Source organism: Notolepis coatsorum (genome assembly GCF_963971535.1).
Source record: "Notolepis coatsorum genome assembly, chromosome: 13".
In the NCBI taxonomy this organism is placed as follows: Eukaryota; Metazoa; Chordata; class Actinopteri; order Aulopiformes; family Paralepididae; genus Notolepis; species Notolepis coatsorum.
Genome location: NC_140177.1, coordinates 15,031,443 through 15,050,505, shown reverse-complemented (window position 1 = coordinate 15,050,505; position 19,063 = coordinate 15,031,443). Strand labels below are relative to the sequence as shown.

At 41.4% G+C, this 19,063-nt stretch overlaps 1 protein-coding gene across 1 annotated transcript in view; it reads right to left on the bottom strand.

Annotated features, from left to right (window-relative positions):
- Window positions 1-3,658: 3,658 nt before the first annotated feature.
- Window positions 3,659-19,063, bottom strand: part of LOC311239176 (uncharacterized protein) — a 51,350-nt gene continuing 35,945 nt past the window's right edge. The window contains exon 2 of the mRNA XM_084327444.1: window positions 3,659-5,723. Within this exon, the coding sequence (XP_084183570.1) occupies window positions 4,629-5,681 (1,053 nt within the window). The 5' untranslated portion in view covers window positions 5,682-5,723 and the 3' untranslated portion in view covers window positions 3,659-4,628. The remainder of the gene's footprint in view (window positions 5,724-19,063) is intronic.

Below are 19,063 nucleotides of genomic sequence, written 5' to 3'. Positions count from 1 at the left end.
AGACGATATACAAATATTATGCAATATATATCAAGTAGTAAATATATATATTCGGTTTAATCTGATCCTTCGTAACAATAGTGTTATTATGTATTCATGTTATACGTTGTCAGCTGAGTTTGCTGTCTTGGTCTGTTTCAGGGTGTCTTCATCTTTGTCAGATATTAAATACTGAAACTGACATTGAGGAGTGTGTTTCTTCATACCTGTTCATACATGTCTTATTCTTATTATTGTATTATTTCACACTCGTTGCCGGCAAGACCCCCCGCATTTCACTGTATGCTTGTATGCCGTGACAAATAAAACTCTTGACTTGACCAACTACCAGGCTGGTATATGGAGAAGATGTTTGGAGAAAGACCCACAAGTGCCAAGCCCTGTTGCTAGAGGCTGGAAGATGGAGAGAGAAGAGGAAGCTGAACAGTGGACTGGATGGAAGGCCAGCCAGCACCCGATGCCGTCCTGGATCTACTGGCCTGTAACGGTCCAACAACGATTTCACTCCCAAGATGTATGTGTTGCAAATGGCCTCAGGTGACATGTGTAGACTGGCAGACTGTGAGAACCAGGCATCCACCTCAGAGAGTGTGGAACGTTCTCATGAAGACGTGGAAGATTATTGTGATTATTAGGTTATTAACATATGTAAAACAAAGTATGGTAGGTTTTGTATTATTATTATATATGTTGTTGTTTTTTACATCTGTACTAGTCTCGGCTCTCAGACAATTGGAGAGCGCCGCCAACACGGATAGAGACTAAGAAGTGTCTGTACTGACGGAACTTAAAGTAATTAGTTATTTGAATTCCTGAAAGAAATCTGTGATGTGATTATATGTGCCCTGGGTTTTGTATTGAGTTTTCCAAAATAAACAAATATTTTTCTGAAAACCAATAAATCATTGTATAGATCTGAGCTGAAAACATTGATATGTTTGTGCCCATAATATGAATGTTGAATATGCTGCATATTGATCAATTTTCATTGTTTTTTATTACTATTTCAATGTTTTGGGGATATTTATGTTTTTGTAACATGGCTGTATTGAAACAAATGTGTTTTGGAGTAAAATTGCAGTCAACATGTAAAACAGTAACCATGGCCAAAACATTTACATCATCTGAGTATACCTTTTTAAACAGTATCATAAATGTTGTATTTTTAATGTATTGTCATCACATTTAGTTACATTTGTAGTCAAGGAGTAGGATAACACATTCAGTTGCATTATTAAACGTGGGATATTGGTTATAATGGTCATATTGCCTTTTAAATTAAGATTATGTACCAGGCGAGGGTAAAAATATGATGTTTTCCTTCATTGTATCTCCATTTACTCTGGAATGGTAATAGATGTGGGTTTACTTACACTGGATTCATATGTCCTACCTAGCTTGTTACCTATCAAAGGAGACCAGAAACATGCATATAGGCCTTATGGTTCAGGAACTATCATGATTCATTTGGGGCATGTCATTTTGGACAGGAGACCTGAAACATGCTTGGTAGTGTTATAAAAGATGTGATAGCACACATTTGGAGGCAACTGCTGCATTGGTATCACATATTTTCTAGCAGTATAGGGTGTATAGCTTCACAAAAATCACTATGAAAGTTAGTCCCCCAAGATGGTAACGACCGACCCTACTGGCTCACGGCCTAGAAGCTGTCCATTGTAGATTTGATAGTGCAGAGGAAAAGGTGACTGTCAGTATCTACATCAGTCCCTGATTGTATATCACTCCAGTCAATTCCATGTATTGCTGCTTCAAAGTGACCTTGGTCAGCCTTAGGGATTCTGAGGTAGTTCTGCTTTTTGGTGGTAGTCAGATTAAATCCATTGTTAGACAGTTTTCTAGATACAAGCGTTAAGGTCAGATAGGCCAGTGACTAAATGTAATGATTTAGTAATCCTCTCTGGCGTGTTACTAAACACTAGGTCCATTTGGGTCGTATCCTAGTTGGCCCTTTAATCACCTGAACAAAATCTAATTTAGTTGTAAGTTGTTTGAGGGCTTTTCTACCATGTTAATATTCCCAGTTTATGTTGAAACCTCCCATCAAAAGCAATTCTTTATTAAAGTTGCACTCTCTAAGTATGGTGTTCAGCTGGTCAGAATATATAGCTCTGGAGTCTGGTGGTGGGCACAGCCCTAGGAGGGTAAAGGACATTTGGGGAGACTCTCTAATTCCTTATCTGAAAAGTGGATCTGGGTACAGTGGGTGTTATCTTTAACATAAAACATCACACCTCCCCATCTCCCTTCAGGTCGCTCTAAATATATTATAGCCAGGTACAGTCGGAGCAGCAGCTGGGGAGTTATCGTGAAGCCAGGTTTCAGAGACAAATAAAGAATCCAAATTTGATTCTAAGAGTAGTTGTTTAATCTGTTCACTTTTAGGGGTGATACTGCGTATGTTTAGGTGTCCCCCTGGAAGGCCTTCAGGCTTGGCATGGGGGTCCCAGACAACTCTAGCATCATTAACACTCGTTTTTTAATTGCTTCTTCAGATTGACAAAATATAATAAAAACCAATCTGGACATCCTGCAAAAATTGGTCCCAGATTTGACTTGTGAAAACATCTCAGAAACCCCTCTTTATCATCAATGTACACAGATCCACCTCTCAATGCCCCATATCTCTAGTTTCAGAGTAAAGGTTCATGAAGTCATTTTATAAATATATATACAGCTCATGTATCTCCATTACATAAAGGTGGAGATAGATGTGGCCTAAATAACTGGACCAAACTGTCCTGTCTGCAAGAATCCTGGAATCATTGGTAAATAATCAACCTAAAGCATCTCTCTGAGGATGGGTGGGTTTATCTTTGTTTGTCCGTTATATTTTTTATTTAATTGTTTAACTGTTTGTTTAAAAAAACTGGGGGGGGGGGTTCTTTTGATACTTTATATATTTCCAATAAAATATCTCAACATTTCAGTTGTGAAAACATGCCGCAATCCTTATACTGTTCAATAACCTTTTTCTAAACGGTGGCTGATATTAAATGTTGATTCCATGTATTTTCTCACTCGAAGACGACCCTTCTGACCAGAATTCAAGGTTGAACCGTTTTAACACTATTTTCCTAAAATGTACCCGATTTTAGATTCTACTTTTGCTTCATGTACTTAGTCTTGACTTTGTACCTGGAGCAATCTTATAAACTGAATGTACATGTTTGACCTTGTAAAGGTTTCTTTAAAAAAATTAAATATTGATATTTCTCAGTGACTCATCAGGATAAATAAACAATGACAATGAAGTTTTGAATTCTCACATTTTACAGTTCAGTAATTTAGCAGAGGCTTTTATCCAAAGCGACTTAGATTGTGAGCAGCATGTCACCAGGAGGTACATCTGTGGCAGCCAAGGGTCCGTGGCGTCGTTCATCAAATAATATCAAGCTCGAGTGTTACACTCTGAGTGCATCGTAGCATATTAGACATATTAGCAAGATGGGTATTTTATTTCTTTATTATTTCAGATATTGTTTGAAGGCGTTTCCAGTAAATAGCAGAAGATTTTCTAAAAAATATCATTGTTGCACTCAGAAGATGAAGCCTTGCATACAAAGTAGGTTAAAATGTATTATTTAATTGTCATACTTCTGAGTTACAGTTACTTCTAAGACATCAATTCACACCTTCCCACTTATCTTGACGGTTACAATTAATCGATATTATTAGCATATCATACATTCTAATGAGAATTATTCAAAGTAGGGATCAATTCACTTTTTAATTCAAGATGTCGATTTTATTTAAAATATTTGTAAGTTCTGTCATGAAAAGCTTTTACTATCCAACCTAATGACAAGTACATGTGAATAGATGTCCCATCGTCAGAAAGTAAACAATTTGTCGAATTTAAAGTGAATTGATTCCAACCCTATAACGTTTTGATAAGTTGCATCAATAGTACAGCCATTACTCGTCAATATACACATAATGACAAAACAGTTAGTTACTTGTGCAACAGGTTGCTCTGCAATTCCCATAAACCCACAAGCAGTTAGATGGTAGAAAAACCATCTAGAAAAAGACAATACATAGAACACTAAAATAAACACTTCTTGTGAAAGTATATAAAAAAAAAAAAAAAAAAATGTCCTACTAGGAATGTTGACAACACGTTGTGACATTAGTTCAATACATCACTAGTGTCCACATACAAATATATAAGTCCATACCTATCTAATAATGATGTTAACCATCTTGGCTTTTGGCTGGTCAGCCCATAGTGAGGTGAGAAAGTTCCTATGATCCCAGTATTTAAAACACTAGAACAATGTGTGTTCACTCTCATACCAATGACATATTGTCCCAGGAACATCCACACCGTCTGTCTCACTCCTCAGAGCGACAGAAACACAACGGTTGTTGTCAATGAAAACCGTGTCTATGTTAGTACTGCTCCTCTCTCAGAGGCTTCTGTGCAGGTCAAACGCTCTTGGTAGTCGTTTTTCATTTCAAAACAATGGTCAAATATTACTACCACTATAATCCTTATGATTGTTGATGGACTGATCGCTGTAATGAGGTAGTGAAGCGTTTAACACTGGGCCACACATTCATTATGAGTGGACCTCTTCTAACACTGGCTACAGCTGTCTCCTCTAAGAATGTGCAGGTGAATTGACAGGTTTGACATTTCCCTGAATCTTCTCTCCCAAGTGATTTTTCTCATGTTTTCTGAAATATGCTAATCTACTGAATCTCTTATCACACAAACCACAATGATGTGGTTTCTCTCCTGTGTGAATTATCTGGTGTGTTTTTAGAGTAGACAGTTTATTAAAGCTCTTCTCACACTGGTCACAAAAGTAGGGCTTCCATCCTGTGTGAATTCTCTGGTGTGTTTTCAAAGTAGACAGTTCATTAAAGCTCTTCTCACACTGGTCACAGGAGTAGGGCTTCTCTCCTGTGTGAATTCTCTGGTGTGTTTTCAGACTACTCTGATGACTAAAGCTCTGTCCACACTGGTCACAGGAGTAGGGCTTCTCTCCTGTGTGAATTCTCTGGTGTGATTTCAGACCACTCTGATGACTAAAGCTCTGTCCACACTGGTCACAGGAATAGGGCTTCTCTCCTGTGTGAATTCTCTGGTGTGATTTCAGACCACCCTGACGACTAAAGCTCTGTCCACACTGGTCACAACAGTAGGGCTTCTCTCCTGTGTGAATTCTCTGGTGTGTTTTCAGACCAATCTGATGACTAAAGCTCTGTCCACACTGGTCACAGGAGTAGGGCTTCTCTCCTGTGTGAATTCTCTGGTGTGATTGCAGACTACACAGTTGACTAAAGCTCTTCTCACATTGGTCACAGGAGTAGGGCTTCTCTCCTGTGTGAATTCTCTGGTGTTTTTTCAGAGTACACAGTTGACTAAAGCTCTTCTCACATTGGTCACAGGAGTAGGGCTTCTCTCCTGTGTGAATTCTCTGGTGTTTTTTCAGATAACTCTGACAAGTAAAGCTCTGTCCACACTGGTCACAGGAGTAGGGCTTCTCTCCTGTGTGAATTCTCTGGTGCCTTTTCAGATGATCCTGACGACTAAAGCTCTTCTCACATTGGTCACAGGCGTAGGGCTTCTCTCCTGTGTGAATTCTCTGGTGTCTTTTCAGACGCTGTTGCGTATTGAGATTCATCTTAGAACTGAAGTTTTTTTCCATCCAAGCCTCTTGGTTTCTTCCCAGGCCTGGCAGGACAGCTATCTGGGTGGAGAAGAGTGTCAGAGGAAGGAGAGAAAGATATGTGATTTTATTCAGCTTTAGTTTCTATGCAAGGGGTTTATAATGGTATGTATCTGGATTTTATAGTTTAAGAACACAGTGTAGTCCAGAGTCATCTACAGTTCTAGACTGTTCTAGACTTAAACCACTTTGTTTCAAGCACCAGTTAGTCAACAGTTTCTGTAGCAGGAGTGGTTACATCATGGCTTTGGTTAAGGTCGGTTTAAATTTAGTCTCAGGTTATGACAGATTTAAGTGTCACCTTGTGGATAAAATCTTATATCACGCTATGGGAAATTTCATATATCTGTAACGATATATATCATGATATTAGGGGTGTAACGATGCAACCTCACAACGATTAATTTCGATTATGATTATTCAAGCAACGATTCAATGCATCATGAAATCTCTTCATTTGACCACGATTCTATTAATTTTCTATTAATTTTCTATCAGTTAATTCCCCAAAAAAGAATGATACACAAATGTGGCTGGGGGAACTGATTCACTCAGCATGAATGGACTATAGGTCAATAAAAACAATACACAAAAAAAACAGATTAATTTCGATTATAATCAATTCTAACATTTTCAAATCGATGCAGTTAAATCGTCACATTAGAATCAATGCATTTCGATTAATCGATGCATCGTTACACCCCTACACGATATAGTATGTTTTCTGTAAATTGGATGAAACATTAGTCTACAAAATAACCACATAATCCACGAATACCAAGTACTAAAAAAAAAAAAAAAAAAAATGAAAGGCACTTTGTCTTCTCCTTTTATTTGGAGGTGACTTTGGAAGTTGAACAGAACGTGATGCTTTGATTGAAAAGTTTATTAACAGATTGCAGAATGGGTACAGTACAGCTCAATACATACAATTGTTAACCCTTAGAGGGCGACAGGGCTTATTGCACCCGTCGGCGGAGAACAAAAGGATTTAAATCTCTCACAAATGCTCAGGAAGTCCCGTTTTTCAGAAATCTGTAAAAATAGAACAAAGACAATTTCGAGTGCATATAGTGTAATCTATATGTATCCTTACTTGCTAAACGTAATACGACTTGTAAATATGTTTAATTCTTGCTAAATTGTATAGTTCTAAATGATCCCTGTATTCCCCGAACTACAACGCGTCACGTACATGCATGCACGCACACACAAACAGCGCATAGGTGTTAATCACTGAGTGATCTAATATGCATATTCTTCAGCGCGAGAGGGGAGGAGGGATTGTGTTTCTCACTGTCTGTCGTTGATAATATAATCTGAAGAGGTCCTGCATTATTATTATTATCATTCTCGAGAATACACGCGGACCCGACGGAACGTTAACTTATGAATTAAAAGTAGTCCAACATGCTTTTCATCCTCGCCCATGTATATACCCACGTCGCGCTAAACATTACTGTATGGCAGAGACAGAGTGCGTGTGTGTACGAGTTATGAGATATCTCGCTGCGCAGTTCATTCAAGCGCGCTACGTGATGATAGCTCTCTATCTAGAGTAGAAAGGTGCGCTCAGTAGAACACACACACACACACTCTCTCTCTCTCAAACAGAGAAATCAAAAGAAATCAGTACATTACAGAAGGAATTTCTTGTACAGTCATGTACAGTGGGTGACAATATTGTCACAAGGAAAGATGAAATTACATACCTACAGGGCTGTACGCTAAGCTTTTTCACTAGGGGCACACTTGCCCCTAAATTAGAAATTTAGGGGCAAAAAATATGTTTTAGGGGCAAATTTTTAAATAACAATTTTACCATTATAGTGCAAAAAAATATGTTCCTCCTGCCTCATTACTGTGGTCCTTTTATTTAACATTTAAGTGCTTTTGTTGTCAGGTTTGTATCTTTTATAATGAACCAACTAGGGCTGGGCGATATGGCCTAAATATGATATCACGATATTTTCTGACCTTTCGGCGATACACGATACACATCACAATGTTTTTCTTTTTTACACCAAACAATTCATTATGAGGCTTACCAAGACAGTATGAGTTTGCAAGCTAACATTAAAGACAAAATAAAATACCCATGCATTTAGCATTTTTATATTATATATTAGATTTAGATTATTGGATTATTAGATTATATATTGCATATATTTAGCAATGAGATATTATATGATTTAGATAAGAAATATGATGAATTGAAAATGGGGGACCCTGATGTAAACAAGACAAAAGTCTTTCTCTGGTCTGCATCCCCTTAACAATTGTATGTATTGAGCTGTACTGTACCCATTCTGCAATATGTTAATAAAGTTTTAAATCAATCAATCAATCAATCAATCAATAGCATTTTAGCATTTTTATGAAACTACTGTATATTTGTATGTCTCTAAATGTTTTGATGAATTGAAAATAGAGGACCCTTATGTAAAAAAGCCGAAAGTCTTTCTCTGGTCTTCATCCTCCTGTACTGTATTGTACCCATTATGCAATCTGTTAATAAAGTTCTCATTCATTCATTCTGACGGAAAACAGAATAATTTTGATTGACAGTAGTCTGCCAATTACGTCACAACGCTTGCACCCGCCCTGCTGTTCTTAGCACCAATCGGCAAGCTCATTCGTTTTTGACTTCCTGAATGCCCTGTGTGTTGACAACAACAAAGCTACTAACATTAGCTCCCCGCGGCCCACGAGTAGGAGACCAGTGCTCTGCAGGATGACTAAATGAGGCATAATGATTTTACCTCAACGAATGTTATAATAAAAGCCTTTCCATACATCTGTCTGATTGAAAACTTTATTAACAGACCGCGGAATGGGCATATCTCAGCACGGGCTGAGATATGAACGAGTAACGTGTGGACCAGATTGACGCGACACAAGGTTTACACAACAGCCCCCACCCCTTGTTTTATTGTATTTGTACCTGTACTACCTGCTGTCAGCTGTTTATCTCTCTCTGTGAGCTTGATTAGCTCACGTTAGCTAGCGTTAGCTCCGCGGCTAACCCTGAACTAAATCAATGACTAGGTTCTAAAGCATTTCGAGTAGTTTTCACTGCACATAGAAGCAGCCAAACAGCGGGAGAATTTCGGGAGCATATGGCCAAAACCCAGTTAGGAACCATCGATTCCCATCCCTACTACTAACTTTACTTTTCTTCATAGCTAAATCAGACAGTCAGCCAGTCTATCAGAGTGAGTGCTCAGTTGATTTTCCCCGCTGATCATACCTGAGTGCTCAGCGTCATCACACGCCTTGGATCATTTAGGAGTGAAATGCGAATGCAAGGCTTGAAATCCCTACTCGCAAGCCCGCCCCCAAATATTATTTACCAATCGCAACGGCCAATTAAAGGGGCAATTTGCGATGAGATCATCGCAGCGTACAGCCCTGCATACCTAGGTTTCATCCTAGAGGCAAATCTTTCCTGTGACAAAATAGAATCCAATGTAATAAAAAAAGTCAAAAGAAAAGTTGCAAGCCATTCTGAAGAAGGTGTGTTCACACCGAAACGTCATGATTACAGGCTGCGAATAAATGTGGAAAAACCTGGAGTGAGTGCCTGGACATTGTTTCCCTATTTTTAAATAAAAAAAAGTCAACCAACGAACTAGATTCTTGTACCGGATCTCCTCTCTGGTAAACAAGAATACCCTGAAGGCTTATGGCGGCACACAATGTGATATGCTACAGTGTAGGTTAGTACATTCTGGAACGTTGTGTTGTCATAGTAGTGATGTCATAGCAGAATCTTCCAGACCTGCACTCATTGTATAATAGTACTATACAACAATATACTATTACTGCCAAGCAATGTGTGTGTGTGTGTGATTTTCAATTGCTGTTTACGCCGGGAAGTCAAAGTTCAAATCAGGCATTGGACTGGCGTATGAGTCTGTCATGTCACTGATAAAGCCAGCACACCTCAAGCAAGTACCCATGGTAGTGACAATAGTGACATTTCTTAAAGAGGAGGAGCATATTCATCTAGACCTCAGAGGGTTATTTAAGGGGATGCAGACCAGAGAAAGACTTTCGTCTTGTTTACATCAGGGTCCCCCATTTTCAATTAATCATATGACATACACGACATACAGATAGACAGTACTGCTACATCTATACATTTATGACATACCAGATTTGCAAATACAGTACCGTTTGTGATACAAAAAGTGTCCAGAAAAAGAGTGTATATACATTTGACATAGAAACTGTACATTGGAGGTTGGGTAGGTGGGGTGGGGTTGGGTGGGGCTCTACATTGGAGGTGGGGGGGGAGGGGTTGGGTAGGGGTGGGACACTGTACACTGTACATTGGAATACTGACAAAGCCATACTTGGTCTTTACTGTACAACTGGGTTAGGACATTTGTAGGGGCCAGTTTCGAATTGCAGTCTCCCGTAGGTGTTCTTTGAGAGTGTTTTTGAAAGTGGGTAGTGATTCACATTCCTTTACAGCTTTGGGTAGGGCGTTCCACATTGATGTGGCATAATTGCGAAACGTGTTTAGTCCCTTGTTTGAGCCGAATCTGGGTTTAACATGATTTGTGGAGCTCCCTCTGGTGTTGTGATCATGGTATTTACTGACCTTTGGGAAGTATTTTGACATGTATATGGGTACCTTGGTCGTGTAGTGTATCTTGTAGACCAGGCCCATTGCAAGTTGAGGTGGAGGAGAAATAATATATGAATATGGGGACTGAGAGAAGGGATAGAAGGAGACTCTATGACCAAATATGTAGACAACCTAATTCGAGGAAAATTGGAAATGTCAGACCTCGCCAAGATCAAAGGGCACACACGACCCTAGCGCAGGGCTGTACGCTAAGCTTTTTCACTAGGGGCACACTCATTTCTCATTTAGGGGCAACAAATATTTTTTAGGGGCAAATTATTAAATAACAATTTACCATTATTTATATCGATTGTTTTTGATTTAAAAAAAATATATTTTATATACTTTTTTTTTAATAAAGTATATATATTATATAATCATACTTGTAGTTGTATTATCTGCGAGACATCGCCACCACGCAACAAGTCTAAATGCTCGCTATATGCAACCAGCTCCACTGTCTGTGTGTACTCGAGTAGCCTCCAGCTACGGCCAGGATTCCCCGGAGCTGCAGCTGGACCCTATACTGTAGCCTCCAGCTACGGCCAGGATTCTCCGGCGCTGCAGCTGGACCCTATTGACTATATTCAGCGTGCCCTCAGCTCGAATACGCATCGACTCAGTGTTATAAGACATTGATATCAGGAGCTATCTGAACTATTTAGTTTAATGGGACGTTTCGTTTTGAACAGTAAGCTAACGCGAGCTATCATGCACTACTAGACTTACTGGAGCATTTGTTGATAGCTATCAGTAGCTAGCCGGCTGGCAGGCTCACCGAGGTCCCAGTGTCCCACTAGAGACTAGTGTTTACAACAGCCACAGGTGCGGGAGGGAGGAGGAGCAGCAGACGCCGCAGCTCTCTCCGTGTGTCTGAGCTCAGTTCAGTTCGGCTCACTATAGGAGGTCGAACGCGTCGAAAATATGAAACAATACTAACTTTACTTTTCTTCATAGCTAAATCAGACAGTCAGCCAGTCTATCAGAGAGAGTGCTCAGTCGATTGTTCCCGCTGATCATACCTGCTGAGTGCTCACTGCTCAGCTCGCGTGAGTGACGTCATCGCGTCATCACACGCCTTGGATAATTTAGTAGTGAAATGCGAATGCAAGGCTTGAAAGCACTACTCGCAAGCCCGCCCCCAGATAATATTTCGCAACGGCCAATTAAAGGGGCAATTTGCGACGATATCATCGCAGTGTGCAGCCCTGCCCTAGCGCCGAAGCCACAGATAAACAGACCACGAGAGCAGTTAGGGGCCTTTCTCACTCACGTTTGGGGATCGAATCACTGCTCCCGAGAACGGGGGGGAGTGTTCTCACTCACCCCTTTTGGGATGCGAAACGGCGCTGATTCGTTTTACCCCCCGCTGAACGGGATCAGTTGGATTAGGTGGTCTCGGAATCGGGCCGTGGCCGCCGTGCGGGTGCGGGGGGCGTGACACACACAACGTCGTTACTGTCATGCTTGCTTGAATTTTGGGCAGATAACACCACACACAGCAACAACTGGAGAATACCCACAAAAACGATATTTATGGGCAATTTGAGAGTTCAGACCTCAACCAAAAACAAGTGGATGAAACATGAAACCACGTTACAAACGCACAGCACTTCCCTGGCTCGCATTAGGCCTGGCAATTTTTGTTTGCCATGCTATTTTCTATACATTAGTTTCTTGTTTGAATGCATTTATTTTTATTAGACCAGTGGTGCCCAACAACTACGCAGGCAGTTCAGCGTCGCAGAGCATTTAGCCTGCTGGCTACCTAGCTCCACTTCAACCAGCATCGGGAGCTCCAGCAGCTTGTCGATGTGCTAATAGCCTCAGCAAGCTAACGTTAGCTGGCTACAGCAGCTTGTCGATCTGCTGGAGCCAGCTAACGTTAGGTTGCTGAGGCTATTAGCACATCGACAAGCTGCTGGAGCTCCCGAAGCTAACGTTAGCTGGCTCCAGCAGCTTGTCGATCTGCTGGAGCCAGCTAACGTTAGGTTGCTGAGGCTATTAGCACATCGACAAGCTGCTGGAGCTCCCGATGCTGGTTGAAGTGGAGCTAGGTAGCCAGCAGCTAACGGTAGCTGGCTCCAGCAGCTTGTCGATCTGCTGGAGCCAGCTAACGTTAGGTTGCTGAGGCTATTAGCACATCGACAAGCTGCTGGAGCACCCGATGCTGGTTGAAGTGGAGCTAGGTAGCCAGCAGGCTAAATGCTCCCGACGACATCGACAAGCTGCTGGAGCCAGCTAACGTTAGCTTGACTGGTTGCTGGCTAACTAACGTGGCTACTCGTCCCGGGAGATAACGGCGCTGCCGTAGATCAATGACATGTAATATAATTGCCACGAACGATGGGATAATGTTAGCTGCTGGACAGGCTAGAGCTAACTAGCGTTAGCTTAGCGTTAACGTTAACTCTGCAAAACGCACGAAAGCGGACTCTACAACAGAGTTCCATTCATGAGAAAAGAGGCAGAACACACAGTGAATGTATCCGTTTTGTTTATTGCACGTTCTTTGCTGAAAAGAAAAAGTGCTACAGGCTATACTAGACTAGGCTAAGCTAACTAGCATTAACCGTTAGCTTAGCGTTAGCCCTGGGAAACGCTCAAAAGCTAACTCTACAACACCATCCATTCGTGATAAAATGGGGTGGGTTATATTGACAAGGCTTGACAACAGAGGTTCAAATATAACTTCATATGTATTGCTTATTTATTCATTTTATATCAGCATCCAGTCCCCAGCGCCATGTTAACACTTCCTGTGTTTACATTTTTGAACGTGACATCACCTACGGCAAGCGTAAACGCTCAAAAGGCAAACCGTAAACAGAACCCGGAACGAAACAAGACTGCAGTGTGTACGCAAACTAGAGGGGGGAGAGGGGGAGTTCGCATCAGATCTCGGAACGGGCCAGAACGGAACGAAATAGAAACGAATAGGGTGAGTGAGAAAGGGCCCTTAGTTAATTTCTTGAAATTCGAAGTCAAAGAAAATATTCTCAGAGCAGCCTGGCAGACGAAGATGGAGGTGGAGGGGCAGAGAATAACCTTCGACCATGACTATTCAACAGAGGTGGCTGTTAAAAAGAATCGGAGCTATGTTCAAATAAAAAAGACTGAAAGAGAAAGGAATCAGATTTCAATCACCAATGACCACGCTGAAGGTTCATTGGAAAGAAGGCATAAAGGTGTACAATGAGGAGAGACCGACGCTTGGAGAAGAAGATGGACCAGGGTCGAGGGACGAGGACGGGACGCTGGGGCGGGCCATACTTTTTTTTTTTTTTTTGGAAAATCAATCGAGTGGGGTGTCTAAACTATGTGTTTTTTTGTGGGGAATTCAAATATGGGATTATTTTTCGGATCGGATAACTCTAACCTACATTGTTTTGGATTTCAAAATGGCAGATTTTACCATTTTACACCCCTTGGCCATACATGGATGCCAACATGAATCTGAAGGAAATCCTAACATGCAAGGTGTCTAAATGATGTGTTTCTTAATGGGGAATTCAAATATGAGTACATTTTTCGGATCAGATAACTCTAACCTACATCATTTTGGATTTCAAAATGGCCGATTTTACCATTTTTCACCCATTGGCCATACATGGATGCCAACATGAATCTGAAGGAAATCCTATCATGCAAGGTGTCTAAATGATGTGTTTCTTAATGGGGAATTCAAATATGAGTTCATTTTTGGGATAGGATAAATCTAACCTACATAATTTTGGATTTCAAAATGGCAGATTTTACCATTTGAACCCATTGGTATTGTATTACAAAATTGCCAAATTTACCCATCCCCTTTCAAAGATTAAAAAATATATGGGAAATCATTTGGAACATCATTTTGGATTTCAAAATGGCCGATTTTACCATACCCTTTTACCAGGTCAGCTCCTGCCCCCTCCCCTCTGCCAACCCCTCTGTCAGTGGAAGAAAGCTAATGCTCTTTTCAAGTCACCTGTTGTCAATAAAAAGGTGACCATCATGACCAAGCTCAAGGAGATGTGGAAGCAGGCAGTGAGCTTTTATCTTGGGAGAAGCAAACTTGAGTTTAATTGTCAAGTTGGACAAGTTATTTGATATTTTAACTTGCAAGTGCCAGATTACTAGTTGTGAGGGGGCAGGTTGTGAGGGTTGTGTGATGCAAGCCCACATTAACTGTTGCTGCAGCAAAGACAAAAAGATTCCTGTGAAAGATATTGCCTACATCAAGGGACAGAGGGAAAAGGTTGGAAGTAAAGGACCACACCAAATGGCTGGAGCTGATCTGCCTGAGCACAAGAGACAGGTGAAAACATTGGAAAGGCAGGGGATGGAAAAGAAGGCAGAGAAAAGGAGAAGGGGCAAAGAAGAAAGCTTTGCAGCAGCAGACAAGGTCGCCAGGAAGGATGTTGAGAGCTTCCTTACAATCCCTGAAGTTGAGCTCATTCCTGAAACTGACCCTGCAGCTTCAGCAAAGCTACAGAAAAATGATGATGAGATTCCAAACATCGCCCTTGCTAGTGTAAGGTATGGCATAGGTCTAAGGCCAACTGCAGCTCTGATTGATGCAGGACCCATCTTAGAAGATGACACAAGTAGAGTGATTGATAAGAACAAGGTTAAGAGAGCACAAGAAAAGTTGATGCAAGAGCTGGGGGAAGAGTTTGAGGAGAAGTGCAGGGAGGAGGGGGGGGGGATCTCCTGTATCCTCTTTGATGGGCGGATTGACATGACCAATGTGATGATGGAAGCTGAGGGCAGTGAGCAATCTTTTCCTGCAAAGATCAAGGAAGAACACTAGTGTTGCTAGTGAGCCTGGCAGCAACTATCTGTTCCACTTTACACCAGAGAAAGCAACTAAAGAGGAGTCCCATGTAGAGAAGATTGCTACGGTCCTGTTTGCCTGGCTGAAAGAGAGAGGTTCTGATAAGACCTTGTGGGCCATTGGAGGAGACTCAACCAATGTCAACACTGGAGTGAAGGCAGGTGTGGCTTCCAGCATTGGTGGCTTAATCAGCTGGTCAGAAGATGTGTCAGAGCCACCTCTCACCTGCTCCCTAAGCACCTCCGAGTTGAAGAACTTCATCAACACCCCCATGGAGGTTCTCGACTGGCCTTGCCACACACAAAGCATCGAGAGGGTTATTAAAATGGTGACGGAGGCCTCTGCTAAGTACTTTTCACAAGAAAAAAGGGATGGAGGGATCAGGGCTCAGGAGACCAGCAGGAGGCTGATGTCCAAGAATGAATCCAAGCAGGACTTGTGCAACCTGATCAAATGTAAGAAGATAGAGGATTGATGGAGCCCCATGGATTTTCTCAATACATTGAGACGTTTGTTAAAATGGTTACCGAGGTTTCTGCTGAGTAGTTCTGGAAAGAGCTCACCTATTTATGGCTGACGTTGACTTTAAGTTTGTGTTTGTAGGTTGGTGGCTTTGATGGGATTCGAACTTGTCAACAATGGACCGCAGGACCGCTGCGCTGCCAGGTGAGCTGAGCTTCGAATGAAAATCATGGCGGATTAGGGCGGTTACATAATGCCGCAAGCTCTGCCGCTCCGCTCTGCGGTTGCCGCGCCTGCCGCGGGGCGTGTCGCAGCCAATCAGGGAAAACGCGGAAGCAACGGCAGCACTGCTCCGCTGTTAAGCAATAGGCCTCCCGGCCACTGCCACCAAGCCTCTTCAACTCATTCAAAACGCAGCGGCCCGCCTGATCTCAAACCTACCGAAGTCGGCCCATGTCACCCCACTTCTCAGGGACCTGCACTGGCTCCCCATTGCTGCACGTATCCGTTTCAAGGCCCTCGACCTAGCATACCGTGCGGCAAAGGGAACCGCTCCCGCCTACCTCCGGTCAATGGTCTCTAACTACACACCCTCAAGACCCCTACGCTCTGCATCTTCTGGCCGCCTCAGACCTACTCCTATCCAAGCTCCCGGAGTGTCATCAAAGAGAAGCCGCCTATTCTCAGTCCTTGCCCCACAATGGTGGAATGAACTACCCATCCCAGTTAGGACAGCCGAATCCCGTCCAATATTTCACCGTCGACTAAAGACTCACTTCTTCAACCATTATCTGAAATGATAAAAAAAATAATAATAATATCTAACCCTGCACTTGTCCTAATAAACTAACCTACACTGTAACACGCAACACTTTGATGAACATTGTTACTCAGCTGATAGAGTTGTACCCTTCTTGCTGTCTTGTCGTACAGAACTTGTAAGTTGCTTTGGATAAAAGCGTTCAGCTAAATGACTAAATGTAAATGTAAATGATAGTGAGTTGAGTGATAGTTTTAGTATATTGAGCGAGTGTATTGAGCGAGTAGTTAAGCGATAGTAGGGCTAACGCGATTGGGCGCTGAGAGAAGCATCAGTGGCCAATCAGGCCGCGTAAACCGAATGCGGAAGGACAACCGCCTTGGGGAAAGTATTCACGTGGACGGGACGGTGAAGGAGATATGAACCGATTCAAAGCGGATCAACTGAGAAGACGAAAAGACACGGAGAAGGGGAACAGAGAGGAGACGAGAGGGGACACAGTGATCCAGGGAAGGATAAGTACAATACACATTAGACTGGTATACATGGGACACACACAATACAAGGTAAACATGAAAAAAGGACTTATACAATGAGAAGATGGTAAAGTACATACGAGATAATTATACCAAAACTAGGACATGGAGATTCAAGAGATATATTGAGGCGGATATGAAAGAACCACAGGATTATACGTGACACATAATACAAATAGACGGGAACATGAAAGTGACTAATCCAGAGCTTATGACCGGGAGCTCGGAGGTCGCACACAGAACGAGCTGGACATGTATAGTGCGCATTTCTTAGCCACTAGGGGGAGCCCTCTCACTAGGAGAGCCACTACTCCCCACCCGCCAGCGGGGGAAAGAGGGAGACGACTGAGTCCCTCAACTACCATGGAAGTTCCAAGTGTTAATGTTGAAGTTAATGTTCATTATGGTTATATGTATGTAAATCAGACAGGGATAGCAGTGGCTACAACCACAAATATTATTTTATGTGACATGGGTAGAATGGGAGAACATTTGGAAAAGAAATATGACACAAGTTAAGGGTATCAAAATGATGTCGCTGAATGTGAATGGTATGAATAATCCGATTAAAAGGAGTAAGGTGATGACGAAACTTAAGAAAGAAGAGGCGCAGGTTATCTTCTTACAAGAAGTATCTAATATCACAAGAACATGAAAAGCTGAAGAGATTCGGGGATGAGAATCTGTTTTATAGTTCTTTTAAACAGAACCTTAGAAGAGGAGTAGCTATACTAATTAAGAACAGTGAAGTTTGAAATGATCAGGGAAATAATGGATAGAGGGGAGGTATGTAATGCCTGGTCAAGGGGAAAATGGAAGGTCAAATGGTAACACTAGTGAATGTATATGCTCCACCAGAAAGTGAGAAATATTTATTTGAAACAATCTTTGATATCATAGTGATGGACGGGGAAGGGGTCCTAATCTGTACAGGTGATTTTAATGTAGTACTGAACTATGACAGACACGACAAGCACAAAGAAATGGAGGACAAACGTTAGCAAATATATGAATATACAAATGGCAGAATTAGGAATCATGGATATATGGAGAAATGCACACACTAGATGGAGAATAAATTACACACATTATTCGCATTCCAAACACAACATATTCAAGGATAGACTATTTTCTCATGACAACAGGGGACAAATACAGGGTAGAAGACTGCAGGAAAACCTCAAACTCTTATGAAGGAGAAGAAATACTGGCTGTGTAGACCTATTTTTAAATAAAACACAGAAGAGGAGACAAAACACTGGTGTCTGTAGACCGACTTTGAAATAAAACTCTGAACTATTCAGGTATATTCGAGTCCTTCCCTTATTTGTGGAACATTTATAAAATAAAAAGTAGTCCACTTTGAAAAAAGACTACCATGTGTAGACCTACTTTGAAATAAAACACAGAAAAGGAGAAAAAACATTGGCAGTAGACCTACTTTGAAATAAAACCCTGAACTATGCAGCTCTATTTGAGTCCTTCCCTTATTTGTGGAAAATCTATTAAATAAAAAGTAAATTTTTCGTTGTTCGCAAATTTCGCACCACATATCAGGCATACAGGTAAGCCTGCATCGTTAGTCGTGAAAGCAAAGTAATCTGTCCACGCTGAATTAAACCCTCTATTTTCCTTTTTTTGGATTTATCCATGGTTAGCTTACTGGGGGGTCGGAAACTCAAGATTAGGGAGAGGCGCGGGGTGTGACGTACTGTATATTTTAGTTGATGAAATATTTTTGTTGACTAAATATTTTAGTTGATGAAATATTTTTTAATTTCAGTGTCACAGTATGACATCGATCTCCAAAATAAGAAAATAAACATTTTAAATTCCTTTTAAGAACTTTTTTTTTTTTGCCAGGGAGCCGCAGCTGATTGGCTAAAGAGCCGCAGGTTGCCGACCCCTGCACTAAAGGTAGTAATACGTGGAAGATTGATAGCTAAGACAGCATTACTCAAGAAGGCCAGAATAGAGACATACCATAACTTGATAAAGAAACTGAAAGAATTAGAGAAAGAACACCAAAGCACAAAGAACCAAAAGACACTTAGAGGAAAGATAAACAAAGAACTGCTGACAGAAATAGAGAAGAAAGCTAGATACATGAAACAGACATACTATGAAGGAGGACCGAGAGCGACCAGA